Source organism: Schistocerca piceifrons, chromosome X (assembly GCF_021461385.2).
Source record: "Schistocerca piceifrons isolate TAMUIC-IGC-003096 chromosome X, iqSchPice1.1, whole genome shotgun sequence".
Classification (NCBI taxonomy): domain Eukaryota; kingdom Metazoa; phylum Arthropoda; class Insecta; order Orthoptera; family Acrididae; genus Schistocerca; species Schistocerca piceifrons.
In genome coordinates, this window is record NC_060149.1 from 833,217,485 (window position 1) to 833,241,129 (window position 23,645).

General features: G+C 40.6%; 1 protein-coding gene across 2 annotated transcripts in view; it reads right to left on the reverse strand.

The window, feature by feature from the left end:
* Positions 1 to 23,330, reverse strand: part of LOC124721689 (probable galactose-1-phosphate uridylyltransferase) — a 172,946-nt gene extending 149,616 nt beyond the window's left edge. The window contains exons 1-2 of one of the 2 annotated variants that reach the window (XM_047246767.1): positions 23,065 to 23,330; positions 22,824 to 22,985 (exon numbers count right to left, since the gene is read on the reverse strand). In XM_047246767.1, the coding sequence (XP_047102723.1) occupies positions 22,824 to 22,842 (19 nt within the window). In that variant the 5' untranslated portion in view covers positions 22,843 to 22,985; positions 23,065 to 23,330. The remainder of the gene's footprint in view (positions 1 to 22,823; positions 22,986 to 23,064) is intronic. The other variant, XM_047246768.1, reaches the window with a different exon arrangement.
* Positions 23,331 to 23,645: the final 315 nt, after the last annotated feature.

Consider the following 23,645-nt stretch of genomic DNA (forward strand, 5'->3'; position numbering starts at 1 on the left):
GCTGGTGGAAGAAAAGTGGTTCTCATACAAAAAAAATATTATATAAGCCTCAAAGTGTCTCATCAACCTGAATGCAGATTTTTGTGCAGTGTTGACAATATTGGCTTTTGACAAAATGCTTAAATATTATAAACAAAATGCTGTGTATTTTTACATCAAGTTAATATGGTTATGGCAGAGGTCCACGAACCTACTATGCTGTCATAGTAGGAGGAGAGGTGATACTCCTACGTGGCGCATCCCAGGTGGCGGATAGGGAAGTCCTCACCGGTTTACTGGTGGACTTGAGTGAAATAAAATAGCTCTCGCGGACCAAACACACCCTCTGCGGTTAACAACCAGAGTTGCAAATCGGAGCTTGCTCCAACTAAGGTTGACAACCTTCGACAGTCAAAAATGGAAAGGTCTTTTAGGAAAAAAATTCCACCGTCCTGCTCAAAAAGGCTGGAAAAGGCTACATCGGATTCGGTGGGTAGTCAACTAGAAGACAGCAACGAATCGGAGTGTTTGCAACCATCCAAATGCACACTAAAACACAAAAAGAAGATTAAACATGAGCAAATAAATTATATAGCAACACACAACATAAACTCACTACTTCAGACCTGAAAACTCAAGGAGCTCACAGATGAACTAAATAAACAAAAAAATTTAATAACAGGGATCCAAGAAATGAGAAACACCACAGAGGACCCATTCGAATCACAAGGATACAGAATTTATAATGGGAAACCAGGACCGAGGGCAATGAAACAATGTCCCCAGTTTGGAACAGGATTTTTAGTAAATATAAAAATAATAGATTCAGTAACGGATTTCCAAGGAGTATCACCAAGAATTGCGACTCTAAGCTTTAAAACAATGAATAAAACCTATACAATAATAAATGCTCATGCCCCAACAAATGAAAAAAATTGTCTAACAAAAACAATGGAAGAGGTAGATAAATTTTGGGACTTTCTAGAACAAACTGTGAACAGAGTAAATAAAAAGAATGTAAAAATCTTATTGGAAGATTTCAATGCTCAGTTGAGAAAAGAAAGGAAATATAAAGATATAATTGGAAAATGGAGTCCACATAAATTTACAAACAAAAACGGTCCAAGACTTGTAGAACTCTGCAGAGAACACAACCTTATATCTAAATCAACATACTTTAAGAGGAAGCCAAGTAAACTTAATACATGGAAACATCCAGACTGGAGGAAGGGCGAGTGGCAGCTAGACCATGTCTGTATGGACAAAAATTTTCGTAAGGAGATCCACAATGTTAAAGTACTGAGAGGAGTAGACACAGGCTCAGACCATTATATGGTTAAAATTAAAATTAAAATCAAATTCACACCGTTAAAGAAGAGGACCGGAAAAACTAATAAAATAAAAAGGAGGTTTGACCCACATCAGCTAATTAAAAATAATAAGTACCAACAAATAACACAAACCATCAAATTAACAGATGATCTAGAACAACTAGTGCCTAATGTTAAAAAAGAAGCAGAGAATCTAGCTCCCTTGAACCCACGAAGGAAACATGCATGGTGGACATCAGAATGTGACAAATTCCATGAAGATAGACACCAAGCATGGTTAAAGTTTCAAACACATAAAACTGAAGAAAATGCCATCAACCTAAAAAATGAAAGAAAAAAATTCACTCAAAATATTAGAAGAATCAAGAGAGGATTTCATAAAGATATTATAAAGTCTATAGAAGGTAATTATCATAAAACCAACTCCAGGAACTACTACAAAATCTTTGGGAAACAACTACAACAATATGAGGCCCCTACACTAATACTGAAAGATGAAGATGGGAGAATGACACACAGTAACAAGGAAAATGCAGAAATCACGGCAAAAGCATTTTACAAACTTCTGAATTGCGAGGAACCCAAAGAACCCTTACAAATCAACATAAATACCCCAATAAAAACCAAACCTAACAAACTAGACCCTCCAACTTTCCAAGAAGTAGAAGAAATTCTTAAAGAACAAAAAAATTATAAGGCATGTGGAGAAGATCAGGTTTTTGTTGAAATGTGGAAATATGCAAGTGACACAGTCAAGACCTCCTTACACATGGCTCTAACAAAAATTTGGGTAACAGAACAATTTCCCGAACATTGGACCACAGCTATCATCCACCCACTACACAAAAAGGGAGATAAGAGCAACCCAGAAAACTACAGAGGAATCTCTCTCCTAGATCGCACATATAAAATTCTATCCAAGATCCTATATGAAAGAATCAAGGAGCAATTAGAACAGGAGTTAGGGGAATATCAGGGAGGTTTCAGACCATGGAGAAGCTGTGCAGAGCAGATAATTAGTTTAAAATTGATTATGGCATACTACAAGAAACGGAACAAACCTCTGGCAATAACATTTGTAGATTTTAAGAAAGCATATAACTGTCTCCACAGACCTTCAGTATTAAAAATTTTAAGAAATCTAGGACTCCATCCAAAACTAATTAAAATAATACAACTCACTCTAACTAACACCAAATCAAAATTGAAGTTTAGAGGAGAAATTTCGGAACCATTCCTCATAAAAACAGGCTTAAGACAAGGTGACTGCCTATCACCATTACTTTTCAACTGTGCACTGGAATACATAATGAGAGAATGGTACAAGGACAATCCAAAGAGGATAAGAATTGGAAGTGCAAAAGATGATATTAGCTTAAACTGCTTGGGATTCGCTGATGATCTTGCTCTCCTAGCCAACACCGTTCAAGAAGCCAGGCAACAAGTGAAATCACTACAAGAAATAGCAGAGAAAGTAGGCCTTAGAATATCATTTGAAAAAAACGGAGATTATGCTAACTGATCCACCACTTGCAAACAAAATTACAATAGGAGAACAGGAAATCAAAATTGTTGATAAATTTAAATATTTAGGCGAAATAATAACATACAATCTAAATGAGAAGCCATCATGGCAAAATAGAATAAAAAAACTGAACTATGCAAATTACATTACCAAAACTACATACAACAAAAAAAGCCTATCTATAGATGCAAAATTAAAACACTATAAAACAGTTACACAACCAGAAATAACGTATGCAGCTGAAACTATCTTCAAAACAACTAATACAGCAGAAATTGACAGAATACTAAAAATAGAAAGAAGAATAATTAGGACATGTATAAATAAACAGTATAAAATAAATGGACATTGGAGAATAGCATCAAATGAAACAGTATATAAGAAAATAGAACCAGTCATGAGCACAATCAGGAAGAAATGCATCTCATTCTTTGGACATCTGATGAGAACTCCAGAAAACAGAATTAGTAAAAAAATAATACAAAAATTGTGGAATAGCAAGAGCGACATTAAATGGATCACAGAAATTAAGGAAGATATAAAAGAACTTCAAATTACAGTAGATGACCTAAAAAACAAGACAGAGAAAACCAGAATACTGTAAGACCTGCAAACCAGACTACAAATGAAAATCAATAAAAGGAGTACAGGAAGAGTTGTCTCAGATGAAGAAAGAAAGAAAATATCTGAAAGAATGAAGAAATATTGGGCAGACAGAAGAGCAAAACACCTTTCATATAAGAATAGCCTCTAATAATTATATTACCTAAATATATTAAGTTATTGTCGAACCAAATTGTATCCATGTGTAACAACTTGTTTAGAACTTTGTATTTTTGACTATAGTGGTCCAATGAAGGCCATAAAATAAATAATAATAATAATAATATGGCAGAGGTAAGAACGTGTTCAAAATTTTTTCCCCAGTGCCATTCATTTCTCAAACTGGTTTTTTGTCTTATGAATCTTTATTATTTGTAGATCACTTTCTAATTTTTTCAGTGTTTTCCAGATGGGGACAATTGTCCAAAATAGTTTTTCTAGTTTAAGAATAAAATTAAATAAAATTAATTTATAAAAATTTAATTGGACAATTCTAACATCGTTTCAGAAACTACGTGTCCAAAAGGATGTTCAGGGAAAAAACTGTCAGCATACCATTTTTCGTTTAAAAACTGCAGCCAATTTTCAAATTTTTACAGTTGGCCTTTAAGTAACACATTGCATCAATCTTCCAGCAATTGCTACCAACAGAATGTATATAAAGCAATAAAAATAGGCAAAAGTTCATCATATTAGACACAAAAGCAGTACACAATATCTTAGTTCACAACTAGATAATGGGTGTCATGGCGTCATTACTGGGCTTCGGTATGGGTATGGCAGTGGCTTCACGACAGTGTCTGGGAAACATGCCCTCTGCCCTGAGGTGGTTGGACACATGAAGGAGAAAGTCCTCGCCCACAAGAGAAAGGTGCTGCTACATCTGAATACGAACATCATCTGGCCCTGGGGTGGAGGATCGGGACGAAGTGAGAGCATGATTTAGCTCCCTCGTAGTACAGACGGCACTGAATCACTCACTATTCTGGGAAGAGAAGGGAATCACCCAAGCCTCCTTTGCTCATTTTCGATGGAGGAAGGCAGGGTGATAGTGGGAGGATCTCAAAGTCTCCGGAAAATGGTAGCTCAAGGTGTTGGAGATAGGAATACAGTACACTATGACATCGTCTGCTACCATCAGGCCAGAAATTGGTGAATGGACTTAGATCCCAGAGAGCCATCGGAGGTTGGTCCACATGATGGAAGAGGGAGTGGAACTGTTAAAAGAACTAGTAAATGAAACCCAGCTAGCTTCTTTGCCATCTCAAAGAACATGACGACACTGAGCATACAACCATTTATAATGAATGCAGTTTGCCATTGTAGGATGACAGTCACAAATGCGGAGAGCACGTCTCTCTGTTCGAGTGGCGTCGTGGCATGCCTCAGTCCACCAGGGGACTGGGACACACTACGGTAAAGAAGAAGTGCGAGGAATGGAACGTTCTGCGGCAGTAAGAACTTTTGTAAGACATTCCAGTTGGTCATTGCAATTGGGGAAATGTTCATCGAAGGTCACCAGGGAGGATTTAAGCCTACAGTCGGCCTTACAAAGCTGCCATTTGGATGTGCACATAGGTAGGGTAGGAGTCAGCAATTCAGCAATTGGATGGAGAGAATGGACCACTCGAGATGACGGGCAAGCTGGGCAGTACAGAAGGAGATGTCGAAATGGGAATAGGTGTGAGTGGAATCTGTAAGGAATGTGGGTGCTCCCATGTTAAGGCAGATGAGGTTAAGATGATTGAGAAGGTCAGCCAAGAGGGCTGAGGGAGTTGCACAATAAGCTGGAGGAAGTTTGCCTTGGTGACACCGAATGTCAGAGGGATGCAAACAGTACAAAGGGAAAATGTCATGTGAGGAAGAAAAATAAGGTCTGCAACAGCTTGGGACCGGGTAGTCATGGGGATGGGTTGACTATGAACATAATCCTGGATGAGCAGCATGACTCCCTCATCAGATGTATTGCTTTTCTCGGGAGGGGGAAAGGTCAAAGTGGACCATGAGGAAATGTGAGAGCTAAAAGCAGTTGTGAGGACGCAATTTTGTTTCCTGGAGGTAGAGTACAAGCGGACACTGCAATTCCATGAGCAGCCATAAGTATTTGTTGGAGCGAAGGCCGCAAACATTCCATTGGAGGAGAGTCATGATAAGGAAAAAATTAAGGGGTGTCACCTCGGCGGCTGCTGAGTGACAGCCGGTGAAGTCGCTACTACAAGGCACAGGAGGAGGAGGATCCTGCTCCATGGGGTCCACAGAAGCATTCGCTTGCTTGTGCTGTCAGTCTATGGACTCCAACGCTGAAAAATGGTTGGCGGAGCGTACCAGCGATACAGAGGCCAGCCGGGCTAAGGTATCCCATGCCGACAATGTCAAAGAGGACCTTCGAGTTGGCAAAGGTGACGACCATTTTCCCTTGGTGGACTTCTTTGAGCCTTTACTGTTACAGGAAGACTCGGGTGTTGTTTGGCTGGAGGGACAGAGGAAGTCTTCATGCAAGTACTACTACTGTCCTTTCTGTCCTACCAGTTGTGTAGCTGGTGGCTTCGCCCCTTGAGGTAAGAGTTTGACAGCTTGTTGCACAACTGGATGGGGGAATGGCGATGCTACCTTGATACTCGTCAATTTCACAACCTCAGAGCTGAAATGGGGGTTGTATGTCTGCATAGCTACATCCTTCATGGAGCAAGGAGTAATGAGAACAGAACTTTAGGTGCCAGACAGGAGAAAACAGCGTTTACGACTAGCCAGTAACTAGCGAGCACCTGGGTAAGGCACTGTTTCCTTTACCCAGAACTCTTGGACAGCTCGCTCATCAAGATACACGGGACAATTCCGAGAGGCGGTGGCATGGCTGCCATTGCAGTTGATACAGCAGGGAGAAGGAAGCAGACAATTGCACTCGTGTGCATCCCTACCACATGTTACATATTTGGCTGGGTGTCGACAAGATGTTCTAGTGTGGTTGAAACGATGACACTGGTAGCAGCGCATCAGGTTTGGAATGTACAGCCGGACTGTGATAATTTCATAGCTTGCTCTGATCTTGGACAGAAGCACCACTCTATCAAAGGTGAGAAAAAGAGGGCAGGTGGGCACTAAAGAAGAATCTACCTTTTTCATTACACGATGGATGGCAATGACACCCTGATCAGAGAGGTAAGATAGGATTTTGGCCTAGGTTTGACCGTCGAGCAGCCTGGTGTAAATTACACCATGGGAATAATTCAAAGTTCTATGGGCCTCGACACGAACAGGGTAGCCGAGGAGAAGAGAGGCAGCAAGCAGTTGTTGTGCTTAATAATCAGACGTAATATCCAAAAGCAATGTGCCATTCCCTGAACGAGAGTAGGATTTCACAGGGCCGGCAATTGCATCAACACCTTTCTGAATAACAAATGGATTTACCGTGGCGAAGGACTGACTGTCTTCAGTACGGGAGACCATGAGACCTCAGGTCACACCTTCCAAACACCTGACAGAAGGACCAATTGGCAATTTGGGAAGATTGCAACTCAGGCAATCACCCCGCCCGGGGTCTGGCCTGTACCAGGGGGTACGTGCGAACCCTATCTGTCAACCCGGAACTGGGAATTACATGTTACCCAGTCACCTGTTATGATTCAGACGCGTGGGCCAGCCTTCAGGAGCGCAGAGGGAGGAAGAAGAAAAAAGGAATCTCAAATGCCGAAGCAGAGGAATGAGAGAAGGGAAACAAAGAAAGGAAAAGGGGGCAAAAACGAAGGTGAGACTGTTCTTACGTCAGCGACAGACAATGCAGAACATTCCCAATAACACCCCAAACATGTTCTCCACGGGAGGGGAAAAAGAATAGCAACAGGAGAGACATGCAGCACGGAAGGGAAAAAAATGGTGCAAAGCATGGGGGCCTGTGTGTGGGGGGGGGGGGGGGGCGTATGTAATTGTGCTCTGCTGTTCATAGACAGTGCCCCATCTCACCCAGAAGAAATGAAACTTGTTTGTCTACACATTACAGCAGGGCATGTTGCAGGCCACTAAACAAAAATTGTAATAAAAGATGAGACTTAATGGTTGGATGAAGCATGGGATAACGCACTAAAGGTGCATTATAAAAGTCATGGAAAAATCTCTGGCCTACATTGGAATTTGTTGAAACAAGTTTTACACCAGTTAAAAAAGACTGTGACCTTCCACTAGTCAAGAAAATCCCTGGCTATGGAAACAGGGAAGAAAGCTATGTTGAGCAATGGACAGCTGTTCATGAAAGTGGCCACCGGGTGTACGGAGACAAAGACATCTTAGCAAAGGTGCACGGCTCATCAGCTCAAATCGACTAGGAGGAAACAGAGGAGGAGATGAACTCTCAAACTGAACTCTTATCACACACAGATGCAGCAAATGCTCTTGACTTCACCTTATGCCGAGTCGAACAGCACCAAATGATGATATGTTCATGCAACGATGGTGGAATATTGCATCCTCAAGTAGATTCAGTTGTCTTCGTCAGAAAAAATGACTGACTTTAGTTTTTAAGTGTGTGTAAATTGGTTACTTTATCTGTTTAGCAGTGATTAAAAATGATTCTACAGAAGCCAACATGTACTGTATGTACTGCACTGTTAGTAACCAGCTTTCATTCCAATATGGTTTTAGGTGTTTTCGCCAGGCTTAGGCTGTATGCATATCTCTATTTAACTTCTTTGTGTAATAGCAAAGGTACATTTTTTCAAAAACGTCTTTAATTTCTCCTGTTTTTAAGTTAAAAAAAGATCAGTATTTTTTCTGAACTATGTTCGGAATAGTTGGATTTTCAAAATAGTGGAGTTTGGAATAGCGGTACTCTACTGTACCTTAAACTTACTGGAGGACATAGAAATGTTTACCCACAAAATTAAAACCCTACAAAGAATTCTGAACAGAGTGAATTTAGTCCTAACTGGTTTTTAGACCTTTTTCAAGAACTGATAGTGTGACGTGTTGACTGTGGCGTGTTCTCCTGCTATTTGTGAGGCCATACCTTGTCTGGTATCTGCTGGGCTGGCAAAGCTCTAGCTGGGTGCATGGCAACCAGTTTGACTCAGGAAGCAAGTTACTAGTTCTTCCACAAGATGCAGCTGCCTTCCAAAATATTTTAATTTAATAATCAAACTGTTTTCTTTTTTGTCATTGTTTCACAAGAGTACACATTTTAGTGCAGAGTTTTGCTAGGTTTTAGTTTGTAGGCCACAGCTTTTTTATTTATCAGACATGTGTAATTATAACAGCAAGTGCTACTTTAATAATAACATCATGTTAGTGCAAAATGTACTTAATACTAAAGTTTGTGTGTTTCTTGCATAGGTATTATTGTGTACCAGATCCAATAAATAAATGTTGTCAAATTTAGGATAACTCCAAATAGTCTAACTTCTGACATCTGTAAAGTCAATTTTATGAATACGCAACCGCACTCATTTAAATTGCGTTTTACAATTTGAATTTGGATGTTTGTAATTTGAAGACTGTCTGTCTATTTGCAAATATAAAATAATAATAAAAACAACAACAACAACAATAATAATAATAATAATATTTTTACACACACACACACACACACACACACACACACACACACACACACACACACACACACATATATCTGTTGGCTAGAACTTATATCGTTGTATAACTTTCTGAGTCATGCAATTAGCTGACACCCTGATTAGGCATAGGTTTTGCAAATTCTAAGTTTAGGTGAGTGGATTTTTTACAAAATTTAAAACTTTGTTAGTTTCATCTTTTGTAGTTGAGGTCGTACAGCAAATGCTTGTTGCTCTTTATGTTCCTTTAATCTTAATGACACAGCTGATGATGACAGTAGTTGAACGTCATAATAAGTAAAGAAACACAGAGCTGATAGCTCCTATTATTGTGCTTACTTTTGCCTGATGAAATGCAGTAATTCAAAGTGGTGTGGATTTAACAATTCTCTGGAAGTCACCTGCAGAAATAATGAGCCATGCTGGCTCTATAGCCACCCATAATTGGGAAAGTGCTGCTGATGCAAGACTTCGTGCACGAACTGACATCTCGATTATGTACCATAAATAATCGAGGGGATTCATGTCAGGCAATCTGGGTGGCCAAATCATTTGCATAAACGGTCCAAAATGTTCTTCAAACCAGTTGCTAACAACTGTGACCCAGTAATACTCCTGGCACCTCGTGTCCGTGCTGCTAATAAGGCGAGTACACCATTAGTTTGTTATGTTATATATTTTTACGAGCTTCCAACAAGAGCGACTTATTTACAGATACCTACGTAGTTACTAGATTATTTTTGTAATTTCTTGCGTGTTCGAGTGCTTACTGGGCACAACCTTTTTTTTTAATAACAGCATAGCATACAGTACCACTATTTTTATCGACCCTCATATTGTATTGGCTTTTGTTTGTTTTGGTTAGTGTAGCTCAGTGTCGTTTAGACCGTTAGTGAAAGAGCACTTTGAATTACTGTTGCTAATAAGTCGAGTATACCATTCGTTTGTTACATATTTCTACGAGCTTCAAACAGGAGCAACTGTAGTAATGGATGGGAACTGTGATTGCTGTCTACAGATGCGAGCTGACCCGCACTCACAGCTCCAGGCTGTTCTGGCTTCTGTCACACAGACTGGGGCCACTGCCAAGGGGCATCACTGTGGGGGTCAGACGAGGGGATGCGAGGGACACAAAGCACATCCCACGTATCCCTCGATCGGTCCCCACTGCTGCGGCCACGCTGGGTACTACCTGCACTGAGGTTGACCCCTCACCTGTGGTTGAGTAGGAATCATTCCAAAGTCTGGCAGGCAGCGAAAAACTTTCGGAGGAGCCAAACATAGGGCCTTCCCAGTTCGTTTGATGAACAGTTTTCGGGTGTTATCTGTGGCTAATGATTTCTCTTAGCAGTCATCCACCCTGTTCCAGAGGAAGCTTCTTGGGCCGCAAGGTCTGGGCATTCACAGAGGGTGGGTTTGCTGGTAGTTGGGAGCTCCAACATTAGAGGCATAATGGGGCCCCTTAGGAACACGGCTGCCAAGGAGGGGAAGGAAGCCAGTGTGCACTCCGTGTACATAACCAAGGGGGGGGGGGGGGGAGTCTGGGGTGTCATTGCAGATGTAGAAAGGCTGCTTCCAGATGCCATGAAGAGTACAGGGTGCAGCCAACTGCAGGTGATGGCTCATGTCAGTACCAATGATGTGTGTTACTCTGGATCGGAGGAGATTCTCTCTGGTTTCGGGCGGCTAGTGGAAATGGTGAAGACTGCCAGCCTTGCTTGCGAGATTAAGACGTAGCTCACCACATGTAGCATCGTTGATAGAACCAACTGTGGTCCTTTGCTGCAGGACCGAGTGGAGGGTCTGAATCAGAGGCTCAGGCAGTTCTGTGACCGTTTAGGCTGCAGATTCCTTGACTTGCGCCAACGGGTGGTGGGTTTCCGGGTTCCGCTTAATAGGTCACATGTCTACTACAGACACAAAGCGGCTACATGGGTAGTGGGGGCTGTGTGGAAGGGACTGGGCGGGATTTTTAGGTTAGAGGGTTTCAGGGAACCACAGAAAGGGCATTGGTCTAAAAGGGGCAGGTCAAACGCAGCAAGTTAGTTGTAGAAACAATCAGTATAGTAGTTGTAAATTGTCGTAGCTGTGCTGGGAAAGGACCAGCGCTCCAAGCTCTAATAGAAAGCACTGAAGCTCAAATAGTTATAGGTACAGAAAGCTGGCTAAAGCTGGAAATATTTTCAACCGAAATATTTCCAGACAATCTAACAGTGTTCAGAAAGGATAGATTAAATACAGTTGCTGGTGGAGTATTTATTGCTGTCTGAAGTAGTTTGCCTTGTAGTGAAATTGAGTAGATAGTTCCTGCGAAATAGTATGGGTAGGCATTATACTTGACAATCGGACTGAACTATTCATTGGATCGTTTTACTGACCCGCCACTCAGAAGATATAGTTGCTGACCAGTTGAAACAAAGCCTAAGTCTCATTTCAAAGAGGTACCCCACCCATACAATTCAAACTACCCTCAACATGCAGGAAAAATTATACGTCTAACACCAACGGCAGGCACAAAACGTCATCCGAAATTTTACTGAATGGTTTTTCAGAAAATTATTTTGAACAATTAGTTCATGAGCCCACTCGAAGCGTAAATGGTTGTGAAAGCATACTTAACCTCTTAGCAACAAATAATCTTGGACAAATAGTGAGTATAGAGATGAATACAGATATTAATGACCACAAGGCAGCTGCTGCTAGGCTGAATATCGTAACACCTACAATCATCAAAAAGAAATGTAATGTATATCTATTTAAAAAGCAGATAAAAATGCTCTTAATGCCATTTTAAGAGACACTCTTCACCCCTTCTGATCTGATCATGCAAGCATAGAAAAGTTGTGGAATGACTTCAAAGAGAGAGTACCAACAGCAGTTGAGAGATATATACCACATAAATTAATAAGTGATAGTACTGATCCCCCATAGTATACAAAATGGGTCAGATCATGGTTGCAGAAGCAGTGAAAAACAAATGCCAAATTTAAAAGAATGCAAAATCTCCAAGACTGGCAAAGTTTTACGGAAGTTCGAAATATAGCGCGTTCTTCAATGTGAGATGCTTCCAATAATTTCCACAATGAAACTCTGTCTTGAAAACTGGCAGAAAACCCAAAGAGATTCTGGTCGTACATACAGTACACCAGCGGGAAGACGCAATCAATACTTTCACTGTGCAAGAACAACGGTGAAGTCTCTAATGACAGTGCCACTAAAGCCGTTGTTAAACACGGTTTTCCGAAACTCCTTCACAAAAGACGCGAAGTAAATATTCCTGAATTCCAATAAAGAACAGCTGCCAAGATGAGAAACATTGAAGTAGATATCCTCAGTGTCGCAAAGCAGCTTAAATCACTTAATAAAAGCAAGGCTTCTGATCAAGACTGTATAACAGTCAGGTTCCTCTCTGAGTACGCTGATACAATAGCTCCATATTTATTATATACAACCACTCAACCACAGAAAGATCCATAGCAAAAGATTGGAAAATTGCTGAAGTCACACCAATACCCAAAAAGGGAAGTAAGAGTAATCTGTTGAATTACAGGACCATATCACTAATGCGAATTTGCAGTAGAGTTTGGGAACATATACTGTATTCTAACATTGTGAAGTACCTGAAAGAAAACAATTTATTGATACATAGTCAGCATGGATTCAGAAATTATCGTTGTTGTGAAACACAACTAGTTCTTTATACTCATGCAGTAATGAGTGCTATCAACAGGGTATTTCAAATTGATTCCATATTTTTAGTTTTCCAGGAGGCTTTTCACACCATTCCTCATAAGCGTCCTCTAACCAAACTGTGTGCCTATGGAATATTGCCTCAGTTGTGTGACTGGATTCATGATTTCCTGCCAGAAAGGCCACAGTTTGTAATAATAGATGGAAAGTCTTTGAGTAAAACAGACGTAACATCCGGCATTCCCCCAACAAAATGTTATAGGCCCTCTATTGTTCCCGATCTATATTAACGACATAGGAGACAATCTCAGTAGACGTCCTAGAGACTGTCTGCAGATGATGCTGTCATTTAGCGTCTTGTACAGTCATCAGATGACCAAAATGAATTGCAAAATGATTTAGAAAAGATATCTATATGTTGCAAAAAGTGGCAATTGACCCTGAATAAAAAAAAAAGTGTGAAGTTATTCACACGAGTACTACAACAAATACACTAAATTTCAATTACACGATAAGTCACACAAATCTGAAGGCTGTAAATTCAACTAAATACTTAGGGGTTACATTTACAAATACCCTAAATTCGAACAATCACATAGATAATGTTGTGGGTAGAGCAAACCAAAGGCTGCAATTCATTGGCAGAACACTTAGAAGGTTCAACAGGTCTACTAAAGAGACTGCTTACACCACATTTGTCCGCCCTATTCTGGAGTATTGCTGTGCGGTGTGGGATCCGCATCAGGTGTGACTGACGAATGACATTGAAAAAGTACATAGAAGGGCAGCTTGTTTTGTATTATCACGAAATAGGGGAGATAGTGCCACAGACATGATACGTGAACTGGAATGGCAATCATTAAAACAAACGCTTTTTCGTTGGGATGGGATCTGCTCATGAAATTTCAATCACCAGTTTCCTCCTCCGATTGCGAAAACATTCTGTTGGCACCCATCGTCACGATAAAATAAGAGAAATCAGAGCTCGCACAGAAAAATTTAAGTGCTCGTTTTTCCCGCGCGCCATTCGAGAGTGGAACATACAGAGAGAGCTTGAAGGTGGTTCATTGAACCCTCCGCCAGGCACTTTATTGTGAACAGCAGAGTAATCACATAGATGTAAACACTGTGGATCTCGGAATATTGAATTCCCTAATAACTTTGGAAAGGGACCATCCCATGTCTAGCTCCCACATGTCAGTCTGCGGTACAAGTCTGTTCATTTCTGTCATGTGGCAATAATCATGTCATAAACCTTTTCACATGAATCACTTGAGCACAAATGACAGCTCTGCCAACAAACTGCACTTTTATATCCCATGTATGGGATGCCACTGCCACCTGTATATGTGCATATCACTACCCCACATCTTTTATCACCTCAGTCTATGTTAAATTATGTAACTGTTTTAGTCACAAAAAAGTTGATTTTTATTTCTTCATCTTCATCTTCTTCTGTGTTTAGCACAACGTACCACCCACAGCTGTCCTAGCCCTGATCCATTAGTCAAGAGTGCCCATTATTCACCAGTGTGTGACACCTAGAATGGAAAACTCCATGAATTGTCCACCAGTACTAAACACAATGAGTATGGAAGTCCGTACATACCAATGAAGGCCAAAAGGACGGGATATTCTAACAAGACATAAGCTATGGCTCCACAACCACAATGTGGGGGTGGCTCATTACATAAAACGAAACTGGATTAATTAGTATGACCAATGTGGAGACGAAAATAGACTGTGGATTCTTTCCAGAAAAAGTGGACAGAAGAATATCATGTTGTAGTAGTCATCTTGATTGCGTAGTATGTATTTGACAGGGAAGTAGCCCACCAGATGTCATTCCATTTCTCAGCAAGTAGAGCTTATGTGCACCTGCAGGTCTGCACCTGGAATTGTCAGAGTGAATGGAGAGTGAGTAATGGCTCCTCTACCCAAACGATCAACTGGTTCATTCCCCAGGATACCCAGTGACTTGGGGCACTGGGAAAGACAACTGAGTAGGCAGCATGATGGTCAGTGAGAAGGTCATGAATAGCAGAGACCAAAGGGTGGCAAGAATACCATCCGTCAATAGCCTGGCGACAGCTCATTGAGTCATTACGTATTGAAACATGGTCACGGGAAGCCTGTTTTATAAAATGGAAGGCTCTGCTACTGGGTAGGCCACATATCAGGATGACAACACTCCTCGCATGCAAAGAGAATTGGATACAGAGGATTATCAGGGAATTGTTGAATGGCAATTGCATAAGCAACCAAGAGCTGGTACCATAGAATATGAACAAGGAACATCTCTGCTTTTCCAGGAAAACTGTCTACGGGACTAGTCCAGAAGGCACTAGTAACCAGACGCACACCAAGATAATTGATTGGTTGTAACAGTTTCAAAGCTGGAAGAGCCGCTGAGCCGTAAACTTGGCAACCGAAGTTAAGTCGGGATGAAAGCATGGCCTAGTAAATACGAATAAGAGGGACATGATCCACACCCCAAGATGTGTGCGCAAGGAAGCAGAGAGCGGTAAGTTTTGACATGCAGCTAGTCTTCAGCTGACAAATGTTTGGCAGCCAAGTCAGCTTTTTACCAGAAAGGAGGCCCAACAAACAGGGGTAATCTGCAGGCAACCACCCTTTCATGAAGCTTGACGAGAGTCTTGGTCAGGCTAATTGGCCAGTAACTGTCGAGACATTGGTCAGTTGTGGGAGCGATTCCTGAGGAAGGTACCATGAGAACTACTGGAGAGGAGAGTGGTGGGACATCTAGTCTGGGGAAGGTTGAGGTATGTGGTGACAATGGTGATGATTTTTGTGTAATTGATTGTCATATCCACAGGATGTAGGTGTTCATGTTTCTTCCATGTCTCAGTGTACAACAGGCAGTCAAGAGATTTATATTCCTGGATCTTCTGTTCCTTCTTGAAATCTGGACAAACTGGTGAATATGGAGCATCATTTTCCGTGTAGTTGGCACACCAAGGTTGATGTTCAAGAGGACTATTTTTGTGGAGTTGCCACATTCTGGGTCTGCCGTGCAGCAGGATGATGTGTCCTAAGCTTAAACATCTGAAGTGCAGCATAGATGGTGAGACATACGGTTTCACATCACACCAGTATGCCATGGCCTTAACTCTCTCCAGGACATTCCCTTCAGAGGCTAAGACAAAGGCACACGCACCTCAGCACTGGAGGTGAGCCCGGACTTTCCCATCTCTTTGGAGAGTAAGGTCACTATGGAAGACAATTCCTTGGACCATGTTCAACTTTTGTGTGGGCAAAATTATCATCTAGACAATCACATGCCTGAAAAGCTGTAGATTGGGCACCACAGGGAGTTTTAATTAATAGCAAACCATTCTGCATCTTTCCCAGAGACTCAATGTTACCAAATTTGTCTTAAATGTTTTCAAAAAAATAATTCCTTTGCTGCAGTAACAGTATCCCCATCAGTCTGAGTACATACCAAGTATTGGGTGAAGTGTTTCCCTCCCAAATGTCCAGCTTGTCCCTCTCCCCACAGAGCAGACAGAGAAAGAAATGTTTTAGGGTCCTATTTATCTGCATCCTAATAATCTTTTTAATCTGAAGAGACTGCTGGGGCCTTGCAGCCGTTAGTGGAAGAAAGTGAGTTGCTTCATGGTATTCCCACTAGCTGTTAGGGCTAAAATGTCCACTCAGACAAAGCCCAACTTGCCTGGGTAAGCCTTATACAACAGACATGTGACAGATTCCCCAGAGACAGCCTGCTAATGACTGTGGACAGCACTTCTTGAGATTAAGGAATTTTTCACAGAGGTTTTTACCACTTTCACGATTCAGATGGCTAAGCCAAGATCCCAATTCCCTGTGAAACCCCACGTTCCAACCCTACACCACACAGTGGTTATTGAAGCAAGCCCAGGGCTTACAGTTACAAGGGACTGGTGACACCCTTCGGCCCAAAGCTCAGGAAACCTGAGTGTCAAAAGCCAAAAAATAAATCCAAGCAGAATCAGCACCAAGAAGACCATCCAATGGAAAGCCAGAGGGGAAAAATAAAAGTAGAAGGACAGACTTTCATATGTTTTGTGATTGGTAATAAACACTGTTGTGTTTTGTTACACGATCCCTGAGAATACCTTGACCATCCACAGCATCTTGTTATGGTGAATGACAAGATGGTAGGAAAGTTTTTACAAGAGCGCAACCAGGTCGCTTTGCGGTTTGAAGTGTAGCTATGTGTAGCCCTCATTCAGAGATGGCCCACATGCCACACTTGATGCTAAAACCATTAGCAATTGTCGCACCACACTAATGATAACGGTCAGTTGTGGATAAACCACGAGGACGACCTTCAGTGGCACAATCTCCAGAAAACGTAGTGTCAGTGACAGATGTTTTCACGAGCAAGCCTGGTAAATCAACACACCAGACATCTCATGAGAGTGGAATCAGCAGGCACATGGTGTGTGTGGTGTTAAAGACAGACCCGATCTGGAAACCCTGTAAACCTCATTATGTTCAGGAGTTACAGTTGGAGGATTGTGACAGGCAGATGGAATATGAGGAAATTATGCCATCATGGTCAGATTTGTTGAAGAACATTATTTGGAACAGTGAGGGGGTATTTCACTTTGGAGGATTCACCAGTTGAAACAAATGTCATTGGGCACAACAAATCCTGAAATGACAACTGAAAAATCACCAAGTCGAACAAATTTGACAGTCTGTCTCATTGATCCATCAATATTGCAAAACACTATGAACAGCGACCAGTATTGCCAAATGCTGAATGAATGTGTATGGCCACTGATAGCATGATAGGGCAATGTTGTGGATATACTGTTTCAGCAAGATGGAGCACCACCTCATTTTGCCTGCATTGCTCATGACTGACTGGTCCAGCGCTTTCCAGGATGTTGGCTGGGATGGCAAGGACCCCATGAATGGCTTCCAGTAAGTTCCATCCTCACCCCTTGTGACTATTTCTTGTGGGGGTTGGGCCTAGGGCCAAAGAGGTGGTTTATCGAAAACACACACACACACACACACACACACACACACACACACACACACACACACACACTGGAGGAGTTAGAGGAGAGGATAATGTTTTTCCACTGAAATGTAGCTGTGAGTTCGCTGCAGAAACTGATGACATTTCTTTATGTTTGGTCGACAACACAGGAGCATATGTAGAATTGTGGTGTAGTACACACACTCCCATGGTCTAGAGAATCGACTGCAGCTTGTTCTGTGGGCAAATATTCATTAATAAAAAGTTTATGCACATTTAAAGCTACAGAGCTACTTTTCACCCATCCTGTACATGGGTTTCTTAAAGAGTTGTTCCCTTATTAGATATTTCATGTGTGTGTGTGTGTGTGTGTGTGTGTGTGTGTGTGTGTGTGTGTGTGTGTGTGGCGCGCGCGCATACGCACCACAGTTGTAAAACTGAATCACTCTACATCACAGCGATAAATTATAATTAAGAGCCATGTGACATGCCAATAACTTCTTTAACATGTTGGATTATTTCTTCAAAGTTATTTTCCCCCTGGTAGTTCTCATCAGACTGAACTTTGTTGATGTTTCTGTCCTGTGTTTTACTTTCTGATGTACCATTTTTCATACTGAAGCATCTGAATGAAATTTGACATACTTCATTTTCATAGCATCAGAGCTTCTGTCGTGAAACTGATTGTTTTACTGTACACCTAAAAGCCTTACACAATAAGACTGAAGTACTTTTTGTAGACAGAGAGCCTCACGTGATTTGCCCTTGAGCCTGTTCTGGCTCTCCATGAGTTTGCAGATCATCATCATCAGCAGCAGCAGCATCATGGATTTAATGTCCTTATGTGTAACATGGAATAACTGCATAAAATACTATACTGAGACAAAGGTGTAGGGAAAAAAAAATTCTTAAAGTCACTCACTTTATCAAATTTGCTATTCGATTGGTTTTTATTTTCTACCACTGTGGAATGGGAGATTAGTATCTAGTTCCAGCCCAAAACAACTCTCCCAACTGAAATTACCTACCTTAAAGAATAGTGACGGTTTGACAATACTCTACTGAAAACTTACATCATTTGTATAACTAGGCACTGTCCCCAATGTGCTGGACTGTATCATTTTACCTATCATCTACAAACAATGTCACACTTAAAACACCCAGTGGAGATGGCACCATTATCTTGGAGAACATGGTTTAAAACATTATCTCCCAGCCTACACTGGAAGAAATGTTCTGTAAATAAGTATCTCAATCACATACATGCATGGATTTGGTGTAGCTGATATACAGTATTTAATACTTGAAGTGGGGGGAAAAAAAACTGATGGGTAATTTGAGCAAGACCATGACCTCTTCTAACAAATTACAGAATGAAGAGGTCATCCAGCGCTGACTGACAAATTGCGTAGCTTGTTTGTGATATCGAGTAGATGTTGGTAATGTGTCCCCGCACCAAGATGGAGACACCTAGTGGGAGGACATTGAGTTGCAGACAGGCACAACAGAAACACTGCTAAACATGTGAGCTTTTAGCCAAAAAACCTTTTCCTAAGGTAGACATCAATCACACACACACACACACACACACACACACACATTCATGTTAGTGCAATTCACACACAAACGATCAGCTGGACTTCCATAATATTGTCATTATTTCTCATTACTCCATCCTGGATTTTCCACTGTTTGCCATATGAATTAGTCATATTTTACAGAGTCCCCCCCCCCCCCTTCTAATTTTGAGTTTGGGATCAAATCCTGAAGAATTTGATCTGGAGAAAATTTGATACAAAAAATTACGAAATTTAGAGTCACAGATACAAAAAAAGACATAATTAAGACTTTAGTTGATAATTCTTCCAGGTTATATGGCCGTGGTCCATGGAATACTTCTATTTCTAACATTTCATCCACTACTACGTTGGACATCCTCAGAGGTATGGCTGGTCCTGCTGAGTGGCAGGACTCAGCAGGTCCAGCCATACCTCTGAGGATGTCCAACATAGTATTGGACGAAACGTTAGGAATAGAAGTATTCCGTGGACCACGGCCATATAACCCGGAATAGTAATCAACAACAGTACCATCCGGTCGTGAAAGCCTTCATTGTATAATTAAGACCTTACTTCCTGCAAATCGTACTGAACAGCATTATTAAGATCAAACCTACAACGCATACAAAATGGAAAGCTGTCATGTGTAAACAGTGACAGAGAAACCTAAGCCAAGGCATCTGCATGCAGCCGTTTAATATGCTAATACAATCTGGCCCAGTGGGTAAGTGCCAGACTACAAATCCTTGGGTTCACTCCTTAGTCTCTCAAATCTGACAATGATTTGTTAGCACAAAAAATGCCCAGCTACACTTTGGTTCCCAGTCCATCTTGAAATTCATGTCCTCCTGTAACTGACTAAGTCAGTTGGGAGATGGGAGAATGGCAATGGCATATCAGACTCTAAAGCATGCTAGGGAAATACTGTGGTGTTCATACCAAGCTTTAGGTTGAGAGCAGTGTTTCCTAAATCATAATAATGAATGAATGACAGACTGCCTGCTGAAATATCATTTACTTTTCACAAGCACAAACAGCAAGTTTTCCATTAACAGTTGCACAAATGAAATGCTGGATATATTCAAAATCACACCTTCAAATAATTTGTTGTGTAAAATCTAACTTCTGCACACCTTCAGTGTAATAATCTGATCAATGTCAATTAAGTGTTGTAAATTGATTTTCTGTTCCATGATCCATGGCTACCATAGCTAAAGAATAATCACAAGCACTCAGAGTACTATTCATTTGCATGTTTTGTGACAAATTTAACAACTCTTAAATGAGAATATGTTTCAGATTTTTTTAGTTATTCCACATACTTGTGGGCCATTTAACTTAAAATCTGTTAAAGGAACATTACCATAGCTGTTTTACTGTATATATGTATTGCGTATGCTCGTTTACGGCATGTACTAAATCCTTGGCGATCTCCAGAGTATGAATAAATGAGGCAAACAGCATAAATGATCTGATCTAATCTAAGCCCAATCACCAGAAAACAGTTCACACTCTCCATCACAAGACATAGCTCACAGTGGTCATCAGTTGGCTGCCACACCACACTTCTACAAAGTACTTCATGTATTCATTCATTATTTTATCTTCATTCATCTAAGGATCATCTCACAATGATTCAGGATTTGTCAAGGTAATACAATGCAAATCAATTGGCAAAAATATACAACACACGGCACACACATCATGCTTTATGAGGATAGGACAGGGAGCTTACTGGGATAGGACATGGCCTTAATTAGTGATTCATCCCGACATTTGCCTTAGCAATCTAGAAAACCCACGGAAAATCAAAATCAGGATGGTCAGACACAGTAACTCCAGTATTCCAAGTATGAGGTCAGTGTCTTAAAAGCGGCACTGCCTCATGGTAAATCCCTATTGTATAACATTCCTTTACAACACACACAATTCGTTTCGTGTAACTTGCAATATAAAGCAGTTTCATTCTTCATTGCCAAAGTCACTGAGGACACCTCTTGATGACTTCTGGACTGTTTCTTGTTACTCGCAACATAAAACATAGGTCCGCTTATCACTGTCACACACTAAGACACATACCGATGACTCCTGGACTATTTTAATAATAATCTTAAAAGATTCTGCTGTGCCCCTTGCCTCAACTTCAGACTCCATTACTATTTAATGCTAAAAGAGAGGTGATGGACCCCCTGTTTTTCATTGTTTGAGCATCATGCTCAAACATATATATAGATATAATATAGATACATAACAATACCCTTACACCTTTTGATTATTTACTCCAAGGTTTTTGAATTTAACTATCAGTTTTAGTTCTTATGACGGAAGATGCATTAAACATCGCAAAGTGTGGTAAATATGGAGCAAATGTAAACACTGGGCTAAGCTACAGATCATCTTTTGCTACGAACTATTTGGCATCCACATTTGTTGGCTTCACCAACTCGCACCCAAATTATGAAACTCCACTCTAACCCAGAGCTTTGGCTACACTACTGATAGTCTGTCACCACAATCAAGGTTTCAAGGGATCCAGTATGACACTCGATAACACTATGTTAATACAGAAATGTGACAAATACACACTTTGACTGAATTTGTACACCGAGAGAAATTTGTACCTCATTCTAAATGGGTTATTTCAGTACAAAATTTAACAGGTATTTTGCATGGACATGACAGGCCTATGCTGTGACAATCATCATTTACCAGTTACTCATTCTCCAGACTAAGGCAAAGAACAGTACTGTTGGTTATATAGCAGCCTATACCCATGAAAATGTTTTTTGGTATGAATTTAGGCAGCTGACACCTGTACATAATTTTTCAAGGATCAATCATCTGTAAATGCAAAATTGACAAAGAAAGGTGATAGATGGGATCCTTTAGGTTATGGTGACATCTAAAGTATGTCTGCAGCAACAGAAAACTACAGAATGTGACGATTACTAGTATATTAACAACTAACATTACTGATGCGCCATTTGTCATGGTATCAATTGTCAAATAAAATTTTCCTGTATGTGATTTTTTCACAAAAGATCATTCAACTTCATAAATTGCCACGTTTTTAAGCTAATTAGAATGTGAGACCATCGTAGGTTTTTACAACAGTATGACATGCTAAATCAGACATACAATTTTTCTCTTAACTGCTCTAGGCCCTAACATTGATGTTTACGTGCTATTGGCTGCTGACAACTTTTCCTTTTCACCTTTCTGGTATCTCTGGAGTGCTCTAAACAACTCCAGATTCCTTGTCCACGGTGGAGTATCTTATAAATAGAACGTCCGCGCTCAACATGATCAAAAATAGTTTAATTATTTCAATGTTTCAATATCCTTCGTCACTGTCCACAGGCAAGTAACACTACACACTTTGCAAATGGGCCCTGAAAGTAATTAAACAAAAACAGGACACACATAATTCAGGATCTTCAACAACTACGATTTGTAGGACACTGTGTGCAGACTCTTTAGCTTTCACTCTACACAAATAATATCAAACACAATGTCATCTCTGTAGCTTTAAACTGTAGCATTACCGTTCAATGAAACGCAAAATAATACGAAACTTACCCTCTGCATTGAACTCCATTCTCCAGATAAAGCCAAACAAAATCTGAAAAAAATTATCTTGGCTATCAAGATTACTTCTCACGCCACAGATAACCACAACCCTTCGTTAGTACCACGTACAACTATAACCCTACACAGTCCAGCAGCAACCAACATACTACGCTGAAATGTAAAAAAAACATTTTCATTGTTGACACTTACGCGTATTATACCATTTAGTAAAAATTAGCGTCTGTCTCACCATTTCAAACTTCCACCTCCCGCGCAACTAAGTGTCGATCTACAATATCGATAGTTCAAGCTGAACGATTTGTAGGTTCTAAGCCTCTATAGATCAACTGATTGATTTTTATTTGATCTCTTTTGATTACATCATGTGCAGAGTGTCTATTTGTAATATAGGACAAGTCAACTTAATATTATGAAATATTTTGCCTCCATATTACAATATTAAACAACATTCTACAAATGATTAGAAGCTTATTCAAACTGGTCGCCATGCCACGGCACGGCACTTCCCGTCAAAACATTCTGCACTAATGCACTGCATTTCAAACGACAGTATCCACACTCACCGTCCCGTCACGTCACGTCACGGTACCGTCAAGGTTCCTTGGGAAGAAAGATTTAGTCGTGGATGATATCAGTAGTTTGTTAATCATTATTTCTTAGAAATTGTTACGTTTCGTAATTTCTTTTGTTAAAATTTATAATAATTGACGAAAGATTAACTGAAGCAGTGAGACAGTAGTCTGATTGTAGGACATGAGCTTACTAAATTACTTTCCCTCTACTACATCTATGAAGTGGTTTTTTATACTA